This window comes from Tursiops truncatus, chromosome 3 (genome assembly GCF_011762595.2).
Source record: "Tursiops truncatus isolate mTurTru1 chromosome 3, mTurTru1.mat.Y, whole genome shotgun sequence".
NCBI lineage: Eukaryota > Metazoa > Chordata > Mammalia > Artiodactyla > Delphinidae > Tursiops > Tursiops truncatus.
The window spans coordinates 49,173,276-49,184,923 of record NC_047036.1 but is presented as its reverse complement, the minus strand read 5'-3'; the positions used below and the strand labels follow the sequence as shown (position 1 = coordinate 49,184,923).

Below are 11,648 nucleotides of genomic sequence, written 5' to 3'. Positions count from 1 at the left end.
ATGTGAACTTTGTTGAAATATCAGTCACTAAAACTACCTGCTACAATATGAGTGAAAAGAAGCTGAGCTTGAAGATGATGTTCAACAAGTCACTCCCACTACTGAAACAAAGCTTAAGAGTGTGGTTTAAATGCTGTTTCAATTTGCTCTAAGAAACTGTAAACAGTTAACTTATCACATCTCCACGCTTTAATTTCCAACAGACTAATAAAAAGGAAAAGTATCCCCATACTAAACCCCACCAGCTGTGGCATAACACGACATTGGTATATATTTTTTTAAAGTGTATTGATCAGTCATTAGAAGATTAAAAGTATTTCTGTTTTGTAAGAAGAGTTGTGGAGGGAAGAAGGAATTTAAAAAAACATACAGAATCTCCAATTACATACCTTACAAGATCTTAAAAACAAAACAAAACACACACTACTTTTAGTGAAAAAAACTACACGTTCACAAATAAATGTCTGTTTTGGCTTCTGGCAGACATTCCTTAATCATGGTTATTAATACTCTTGAAGAAATATATAAAACAGATTGACCACATGATTCCCTAGAGAAGAATTATCATTGCACATGCACTAAAAATCCAGGTATCATTTCTTTGAATGCAATAATGCCTATAGTCACTAGAATTAAGAGACCCTGAAGTCACTAACAACATTTTCAAAACTATTACTTTTATGCAAATAATGTCCACCTAACATAATGAACTTAATTATCTGATTTAATGTGAAAAAATACAGAATGCCTAGCATGTTTACTAGGTGGTATGTTCTTGAGAAAATAATTAGTTTTCTAACATAATAAGTAAATTATAAACAGGAAGATGTTGGACATTATATATAAACAAACATAAGAAGACTTTAAAAGATGGAGAGAAGAAGGCAGCACAGCACCCAAGGAACAACATGGTGTTGAGTGCCCTTTCTTCTTGCCTCATAAATTCCAGATTTGGGGCTGAAGAAGCCAGCAACCTGGAAACACCAATGAGCACAGACAAAAAAAGCTAAAACAAATAGACTACTCTCTAGCCAAAGGACCAGGAAAGGGACCACAAAGCAAGACAAAAAACTTTTAGACAATAATTGCTCTACTTCAGCCAAACACCACAGAATAAACTGTGGCCCCAGTCCCACTGAGCTATTAGAAGGATTCAACCCACCTCCCATGTCTGTGGAGGTCCTTGGGGATCTTGAACTCTCCCCTTCCTCACCCAGGGAGGTATCAGTGGAGGCTTAGTGGGGAACACGGCCTCTTCCCCTACCTGGCAGTAACAAAAGTGGTACATCCACTTCTTCTGCCAGAGCAGTATCAGAAATAAGATGCAGAGTCTCATAACACAATACCAAAAATGCCCAGGTTTCAATAGAAATCACTCACAATACCAACCAAAAGGACAGGGCATGGGCAAGAGGGAAGTGGATTTAATTATAGAAGGGCAACTGAGAGGTCTTGTGCTGATAGAAATGTTCTATATCTTGGCTCATTAACATCAATATTCTGGTTGTGAAGTCACAGTTTCGCAAATGTTATCACTGCAGGACATGGACAGCAACAGTATATAAACCAGAGAGATCATTAATCTGGCAGCCTCAACCATCAAGAATAAACTGGGAGGCAAGAAATTAACTTCTGAAGGTGAATGACCAAAATAGTTTGACACCTATATGTGCAAATTTAAACAAAGTACTCATAGAAGAATCTTACAAAATCAAATTATTTATTCTTCTTTCCCACACATTTCTAACAGGTGTGATTATATTTGTTTAGCTGCAGGTTTGCTTAGATGCACAAATCTGAGGAGATAAATACCTGCTACAAGGAAAACAAAGGCAGCAATACTGAGGCTCAATTGACAATATGAAAATATTGGGGATAATGGGAAGAAACAGAAAACTATTAAAAAACAGATCCAGACTAGATACAATGTGTGGTATTTTGGATTGAATCCTGCAACTAAGAGATTAGTGGAAAACTGGTGAAATTTAAATAAAGTCTGGAGTTTAGTTAATACTAATATACCAAAGTTGGTTTCTTAGCTTTGATAAATGTACAATACTAATGAAAGATGTTGATACTAGGGAAAACTGGGTGAAGGGTGCATGAGAACCCTCTGTACTACCTTTGCTACTTTTCTGTAAACCTAAAACTATTCCAAAATAACAAGGTTATCTATCTTTATGCCAGTACCATGCTGTTTTAATTACTATGGCTTTGTAATATATTTTGAAGTCAGAAAGTGTGATGGCACTAGCTTTGTTCTTTTTCAAGACTGTTTTGGCTGGCTATTCAAGATCTTTTATGGTTCCATATGAATTTTAGAATTGTGTTTTTCATTTCTATAAGAAATGCCATTGGGATTCTGATAGGAATTGCACTGAATTGGTAAACTGCTTTGGGTAGTATGGACATCTTAACAATATTAAGCCTTCCAATTCATGAACATGGATATCTATTTGTTTGTGTCTTTAATTTATTTCATGAATGTTTTGTAAGTTTTCAGTCTACAAGTCTTTCATTTCCTAAGTTTATGCCTAAATATTTTATTCTTTTTGATGCTATTGTAAATGGGTTTTCTTAATTTCCTTTTCAGCTAATTATTAGCATATAGAAAACACACCTGATTTTTGTACATTGATGTTGTAACGTGCAACTTTGCTGGATTCATTAGTTCCAGCAGGTTTTTTTTTTTTTTTTTTTTTGCAGTATGCGGGCCTCTCACTGTTGTGGCCTCTCTCATTGCTGGAGCACAGGCTCCAGACGTGCAGGCTCAGCAGCCATGGCTCACGGGTCTAGCCACTCCGCGGCATATGGGATCCTCCTGGACCAGGGCACAAACCCGCATCCCCTGCATTGGCAGGCGGACTCGCAACCACTGCGCCACCAGGGAAGCCCTCCAGCAGTTTTTTTAATGGTGTCGTCAGGGTTTTCTATATATAAGATCATGTCATCTGCAAGAGCAGACAATTTTACTTCTACTATTTCAATTTGTATGCCTTTAATTTCTTTTTCTTGCCTAACTGTTGTGGCTAGGGTTTCCAGTACTATGTTGAACATGCAGAGCAATGGAAATGAATAGAGAGATCAGAAATAAATGCACACATATAGAGTTACCTATAGATCTTCAATAATGGTGCCAAGAATGCACAGTGGGAAAAGGATACTCTCTTCAACAAATTGTGTTGGAAAACTGTATATCCATATGCAAAAGAATGAAACACTCATCTTACACCACACATAAAAATCTACTCAAAATTAATTAAAGTCTTAAACATAAGACCTCAAACTGTAAAACTCTAGAAGAAAACATAGGGGAAAGGATTCATGACAGTGGCCTTGGCAATGATTTCATGGATATGATATCATAACCAAAATACACATGCAACAAAAGCAAAAACAAACAAGGGAAACTATGTCAAACAAAACTTTAAAGAGCTATTTTTAAAAAAGGACTCAGACTAAAAAAGTACATACCTCTGTGGCCATTTGGTTGGGGGACAAGCTGCCCTAGACGCCTCAATTAGCTGACACAAATGTTCATTATATATACAGAATGTTTAAGCAGCAAGACTTGCAAGCTCATTTTCAAAATGAGAAAAACTGACAACCCTAAGCTTTGAACGACATCCAAAGCTGATTTTTCTCATGTTAACGGCATCAGTAGATGCCATTAGAATACAGACTTCCAAGTTCTTGGTTTGTTCTCTTTCTGTTGCTTCCATATGCCTAACTTCCATTCTTTTTTTTTTTTTTTTGGTGATATGCGGGCGTCTCACTGTCGTGGCCTCTCCTGTTGCAGAGCACAGGCTCCGGACGCGCAGGCCCAGCAGCCACGGCTCACGGGCCCAGCCGCTCCGCGGCACGTGGGATCCTCCCAGACCGGGGCACGAACCCGCGCCCCCCTCATCGGCAGGCAGACTCTCAACCACTGCGCCACCAGGGAAGCCCCTAACTCCCATTCTTGCCCTTCAAGAAAGCACATGATTATTTAAGAAATATTTCCTTTAAAATGGTTATGATAACATTAGGAACCTTATAACAGGTTTCAGTTATTAGCAGAAGATAACTAGCTAGAATTCCTGACTCCAGGGTTATGCTTAATAAATGAAGTGCTAAATAACCTGACTTACTTCAAAAGTACATACATTGGATTTTAATAAGCAAGTCCGGTATTCCCTGGTTCTGAAATTATTACTTGAAGACAGAACGGTTCTGTATGGTTCTGTACAGTTCAGAATGGTTGAACTGTGTATGAGGTCCTTCTGTTGGTAACTATATAGCCTTCTGACCTACAACAATTGACCCATAGGTGTTTAATCTTTAAAGTTGGTATAAGATTTTTAGCTCCTGTGGTGCTACTTACGAAGATGTACATTTCTTGTTCTTTGAGATTTTTATTCCTTAAAACTAAAATATAATTCACTGCATTAATCTTCAATTTCACCCAGAAGATACTCAGTAAAGCTGAATCTTCTATTTTTCTTAGGTTATGTGGCATATTGTGTAACTGCTCTCTTTTCAAGTCTCCATATAACCTATGATAATTTTCAGAAATTATTTACTGTAACATTTTTTCATATGATATTTTGCTAAAGAGAAAAAGTTTCCTGCCTTAGAAAAACACAGAAGATCTTTTAAAAAATAATATACTTTCTATGAAACCTGGTAGATTATGTATAAACACACTAGCTATGCAACAGGCCAAAAATATTAAAAAAATTTTTGCTTATAACAATGTATAACCATGTGGTCTTCAAAAATTCCGTACTTTGATGAAAATATCTTTTGTTTAAAATTATCTTCTTCTTTGACCTCTGACTGTTTCACCATAGGTAACTCAATTTCTAAAATATATCTAAAACGTCTAAATTTCTAGAATCTCTTAGGATATAAACTCTTTTAATTTGGTGGCTTAACAAAGAGTTTGAGGCCTGCAGATGCCAACCAGAACCCACCTAATTAATAGGGCTTGGCAATGCAAATTTAGTCACTAACTACACCAAGTGTGAAACCCAAATTCCAAGGGAGCCACCTGAGATTTTTACTTTACTCTATTTTTAAATGTATTTTTATTTTCATCACTGTTGTGGCTGTTCCCTGAGGAATTTAAACTACAATTTCTATCTGATGAGCTTGTAAGTAAAGGAACTATTTACACTGCTATGTCTAGAAAGACTGGGACCCAGACTTAATGAAATAAAAGTGACAGCACACGCCTATCTCAATGACAAAAACTTAAATTTCAACTTAGTTATTAGCTTGTAACCTACGTTTTCTGATACAATTATTATTCTCTCCACCAGTCCTAGACCATTACTACTTGGGTATTTTTACTCTAGTTTTAATTTTTTTCTAGTTATACCTTTCATAGGAGGGTGCATCAACTCTTTGCAAAGTAAGCTTAAGAGAAATGCAAAATTTAAACAATGAGCCCAACTATTTATTTCAAGTCCAGCTCTGAGGAACAGAACATCTGCTTATTTCTTCACATTTGTCTCACTATGGAATGTTCTTCATAAGAGCAATGAAATAGAAATCAAAATATATTTATATTTACTAAACTCCAAACACAAGCAAGGCATGTGCTAGGCACAGGCTAGGTCCTTCACCTATAGTATTTCCTTTAAAACTCACAATAAGGCATCTTAAGGAGGCAAGGGAGGCTTCAGCAATTTAACCAAAAATCCTTAAAGAACAGTGGTTCTCACCCTTGGCAGCACACTGGGAATCGTTTGTGAAACTTTTAAAAATGATGACATCGAAGTCTTACGTCTACAAATTCTGATTTAACTGGCTTCAGGCACGAGGATTTTTAAAAGCTCTCCAGGTAATTCTGATGCACATCTAAGTGTTACAGAAAAATTTGGAAAAACCAGCTTTGAGGACTAAGGTCTCAAGTGAACCTAAAAAAAACTCTATATTTTTACATTTAGTAAAATAAAAGAATACAGGTAATAGACTAAATAAAACATATGAAACTTAATTCCCATTTACCACCATCTATTTCTAGAAACTCTTCGGGGCTTCCTTTCTCCTTTAGTTTCAGTGAGGCATTTTTAAATTCCTTTTACTTTACTTGTATGCATACTAGGCAATGTCAGTGTCTTTCTTTTTTTTTAATCATTGCCTGATTCCTCCACCATCCCAAAGTTTAATGCCCTTTGACGTTTGGTTTTTGACTCTAGAATTCATTATCCAGTGGTATGTTTGTGTTTAGTTTTAAAAAGTTATTTTTTTAACATGTTAAAAGCATATTATTATTCTATTCCTATTTCAATAGAGGCTTTGCCAGGGATAAATGGTGAATTTAATGCTAGATTCAATTTGCTAAGGGTAATTTATATTTTTGCATCTATTTTTATAAATATAAAAATTTACTGTTTTTCTTTTTTCTGTTTCATTCTTTTCCTGACAATTCCCACAGCTTTCTAGGTTTTAGAATAGTTCAACTAGCACAGCATTACCTGTTCCTTAAATTCTGATACTACAAAAGGAAGAAAGAAAGAAAAGAATGAAGGAAAAAAGGGAGAAAGAAGGAGGAAAAAATGGGGGAGGGAGAGAGAGAAGGAAAGCTGCTGCCAAAAGGATGTCATTAGAAAAGTTAAACGCATTAAACTGTTTAATTGATAGTACATTCCAATAAAACCACTTGTAAAATGAGCATATAAACGTTCCTGAGTACTGCGGGAGGGTGTTTTATTGTTCTTTTTTTTGAGGAGTGGGGAGGCAATTTAAAACATTTCTTCCATGGTTATTATACATCTATTTCTACCTGGTCCTAAGTTTTTTGTTTTTTGTACTTTTTTTGTAATTTATATTTTATTTAAAAATTGTCCATTCTGACAAGGTTTTCCATTGATTAGCCAAGAGCTGCATGTATAACTCCTGAAGTTATATGTGTCCTTATCTCTAATATTGATATTTATATTCACTCCCCCACCCCTTGATTGTGGCTCACCAGAGTAGCAGCTCAGGGAGGTCAGGTGGGCAATGGAGTTTTTTTTTAAGCTCAGGTCCAACTCACAGTGGGACCAGTGGGTTGCCCATCTTGTGGCTATTTCCCAGTTCCAGAATGTATAATTGGAACACACATACTTAGCATCTGGAAGAATCCCCATATTGGGTTCTAGGTTTCCTAAGGCTGACTTTTGCTTTTTACTGACAACTTGAAATGAGTTTTGGGTTGATTTATTTTCATTCTTTCTTGTTTGATAATAACATTACTTAAGGCTATGTATAATTTAGTTGTACCCACATATTTTTATGTGTAATAATCTCAGTGGAGTATGTCACCTAATTAAACATTGCAAGCTTCCTCTTTAAGATATCATTTTAAAAACTTTATGTGACCAATATTTTTCTCAACAATTGCTTAATTTCGGGTTTCACTTCATTGCAGTCAGAGAATATGACCTATACTATTTCTACTCTGAAAAACTGGAGGTATTTTTGTAAGCCTCGACTATGCTCTTTTTCTAAATGTTTTATGAACATTAAAAAAAATGTATGTTCTATTTATAGGGTAAAATTTTTATTTACAGCTACTAAAGTAACTTTACTGATTATATTATTCAGATTTGTCACTACACAACCACTAGGAGATCCTCTTAGGTTCAACTTTACATAGGATCACAAGACTACTATAGGCTATCCTTAGCATCAGTTTACTCAGAAGGCCATGGGGATGACATGATATCGCAAAATGGAAATGTGTAGAAAGATAAATTTTGCACCAATAAAAATGTTATGATAATAGGTGTATTTTTAGAACCCTGTAAAAATATGCTGCCTTTTCAAATGACCATTTTCATGTTTTATGAAAGCATTTCTACTATAAACCAATTTTAGCAGTAAATAAAGCTAATTTTACTGTGTAAATTAAGGACTATCTCCATTCAATTTCCAGCAACAGAGTTATCTCTTTATATTAAAAAAAAATCAATTCTAATACATAACTAAATTAATAAATAAGAGGAAGATGCCCTCCTTCCAGTCATCTTAACATCAGAGTAAAATGACTACATAACAAAGTGTAACAGAATACTGAATTTAATAACATCAATGTTATTAAATTAGAACGGCCTGCTAGATGTCTAAATATGTTACCACTTAGCAATGCCTCTGATTCTACTTCCTACTCAAAGATAATATTAATATTCATGTTTGTCCAATCTGTGACATAATATACTATAAAACCAAATATGTGCCACAATACATTGATCCAATTATATGTAGTTTCCAGGTGATACAGAGAATGGAAAAGATTTATAAGCAGAAACAGTGAAGAAAACTCAGATGAGATTTTCTATTTGCAATCTAAATGCTATCTTTGGATATGCTCAGTTTTCTGAATATCATTTATTTCTGTGTATAACCTTATTAAAGGGACTGAGAACATCAGAGTGAGCCATCTATAGGCAACACCAGCTCCCTTCTCTCTGCTTATTGCTCCAACTGCTTCTATGGTTCCAAGGAGTGAGATCACTGAGCAAATATTACGAGAATCTCTACTTTCCTGCTAAGATGCTCTACAAGGTCAAGCTATCAGGTGAAGGATCGAAGTGTAAGTGCTATATACAGGAAATTCCAAAAGAGACCTTTTAAAGCCAAGAACGTTTAATAAGGAGCCAGTCAGCGCCCTCAATCTACTTCAAAAACTGGGATTATCGTTTATCAAATTGTAAACCATCAATAATTTATAAAAATGAAAGAATATGACAGGAATGAAAACTTCCCATTCTGACCATCTGCTGATATAGCAAATTAGAGAATTTGCAGTATTTTAAGACCTGCACTAATTTACTATTTCTGTGAAGGGAAAAACTGTTCTATGGCTGTTTAACCTACATTTGCTGGAGTACCTGAAATGATCTCATACATGATTTAAATTACATTGTATGTTTACTGTAGTAGGCATGCTTGGCACAAAACAAAGGAATAACTGCACAGCAGTGCCTCCAGAACTGAATTATGTGTGGAAGTCAAGTGGAAAACTCAAAAAGCAGCAACACTATGATTAATAAAGATGTAACACTATGATGTCTTTAGAAAACAACACAATTCAAGCATTTCAAAATGTCTGTCCCACTATTACCTTTTAATGTTGGAGTTTATTTAAGTCTCAGAGAACCAAGCCTATCAACATTTATTTTGTTTACATAAAAACAGAGTAATCACAATCAGAATATCTACAATACCCATCCGATTTAAGACCATAAATGATCTTGTACCAGTCTCTGAGAATTACACTTGTTCTTTATTCAAGGAATAAATTCATAATGAAATGAAACTAGTAGAGTTTTAGAAGCAATTCATCAACACCTAGTTACCACAGGCCAGATCTTTCCTAAAAAAAGGTCACCCAAATCTCCAGTTCATGTTAACTGCTGATTTATACACGTTTAAGAAATTTGCTACCACTAGCATCTAATTCAATGAAAAGTTACTGAGAATCCATCTTGTACCATTCTACATCCACACCCTGTATGTAAAACGTGTTTGGGGGGTAGGGTGGAATTAAGGTAACAGGAAAATTAGTGGTGTGATAAATTTTTATATTAAATGGTAAAAAGCTGCTGCATAAAATGTCCTCTGGAATGAGGCAGCACTGTGTGTATGTGTGATGAAGGGAGGAGATAAAGAGAGAAGATGGGGGAGGTGAAGAGGGTGCCGGCAGACAGCAAAGAGAAGATATTTCTCTCAGGTATCCAGGTCAGAAGAAAGCTAGCTGGTTATGTGGTACATCCAATGGCATCGGTATTCACTGGGTGGAAGCAGTTAATCTGTAGTTACATGAATGGCGTAGGAAATGAATGGAGTAGGAAAACACTGTCAAGTTCTCTTAGCAAGCATAACATTGCAAGCCTCTCCCCAACTGTATGGCTAAGCACAGTCTCAAACCTTTTCTTACCAAAAGTTTTCTGCTCTATTTTTTCATTTACTGAGAAATTTTTTAAAAAGCCATCAGATGGTAAATTTCTTTTAAAATACATATATTGGGTTGGCCAAAAAGTTCGTTTGGGTTTTTCCAAATGAACTTTTTGGCCAACCCAATACATCTGGTCTACAATAAAAATAAAGGAGAATAGGATTTGCATGAGAAACACTGGCTTGATAACCAATTTAGTTAGAACATATAGGTATTCTGTAAAATAGCCAATAAGTGATTTTTTCCCCGAATAATTGAGTTTTACAACAACAACAAAAAAATGACAAAGTGAAAAGATCCCCTTTTATTTAGAGAAGCTCTTGACAGGATGCATTATAGTTTTTTTGAGTGGAACACAATTTTGTTTATAAAAGACAAAACCATTTATAGCATGCACTTATAGCTGTTCAGTTAAAAGAAAATCTGTGGATTTTTGGTGCAGTGGGCCCCACAGGTGGCAGCCTGTCAGGAATGATAAAAGGTAAGAGCTAATGGAGAGGCTGTATGGTTAATAGTTCTAGAGCTTATGGAAATGAACAAAGGAAACAAAGAAGAGAGCCTATAGTTTGACAATCAGTCACATTACATAATGGCCATTTTCTTAAAGAAAAAAAGTGAACATCTATAAAATTCATATGTAAAGTATGCTAAGGAATTATGAGACAAATATCTATACAGATAACTTTAGTTCAAAGGAAAGAGAAGAAACAGTTATTAATAAGCAAGGCCTTCTACCCATGAAATGTGAAATGTAACAATGAAAATGTAGACATATTTCTGGAATTCAGGGTTTATACCCTAATTCACAAAATTTAAATGGTATCTGAAGTTTCATGGTCCACTGTCATTTATGCAATCATAACAGATGAATAAGCAAATTCGTGGTAGAATATGGTTGTACAACAATCTTCTACAACACAATCTGACCAGGTCACTCCTTTGATGACAACTCTTTAACGGCTCCCTATTCCTACCAAATAAAACCCAAATTCCTAGCTTTCTATGGCTGCTGTATCAACCACAAATTTATTACCTTCTAGTTCTGTATATTAGAAGGCCAGAACAGTCTCACCGGGCTAAAATCAAGGTGTGTCAGCAGGGCTGCCTCCCTTTCTGAAGGCTCCAGGGCAGAATCTGTTTTCTTGGCTCTTCCAGATCTAGAAGGCTTCTTCCTCCATCTTCAAAGCAATAGCAGGTTGAGTCTTTCTGACACTGCATCATTCTGACCCTCTCCCTTCTGCCTCCCTCTTCACTTTTTTTTTTTTTTGCGGTGAGGGCCTCTCACTGTTGTGGCCTCTCCCATTATGGAGCACAGGCTCCGGACGCGCAGGCTCAGCAGCCATGGCTCACGGGCCCAGCCACTCCGCGGCATGTGGGATCTTCCCGGACCGGGGCACGAACCCGCGTCCCCTGCATCGGCAGGCGGACTCTCAACCACTGTGCCACCAGGGAAGCCCTCCCTCTTCACTTTTAAGGACTCTTGTGATTACATTTGGCCCACCTGGATAATCTCCCTTATGATCAGCTGATTAGCAACCCTAATTCCACTTTGCTGTGTAACAAAACATAGTCATAGATGATACAGCATATTCACAGGCTCCAGGGACTAACTAGGACACGGATATGCCTGAAGATGAAAGAGATTATTCTGCCTACCACACTTATCATATGGTATACCAGGCCCTCTACAACCCACCTTTTTTTTGACACACAGTAGGCA

The 11,648-nt window shown here is 36.2% G+C and overlaps 1 protein-coding gene across 7 annotated transcripts in view; it reads right to left on the bottom strand.

Annotated features, from left to right (window-relative positions):
• IPO11 (importin 11) overlaps positions 1 to 11,648 on the bottom strand; it is a 249,283-nt gene that overhangs the window by 37,065 nt on the left and 200,570 nt on the right. The window contains exon 30 of one of the 7 annotated variants that reach the window (XM_019929991.3): positions 7,326 to 11,106. The exons of the other annotated variants lie outside the window; for them this stretch is intronic. Within the exon in view, the coding sequence (XP_019785550.1) occupies positions 11,086 to 11,106 (21 nt within the window). The 3' untranslated portion in view covers positions 7,326 to 11,085. Of the gene's footprint in view, positions 1 to 7,325; positions 11,107 to 11,648 lie in introns of those variants that run through there. 7 annotated transcript variants of the gene reach the window in all.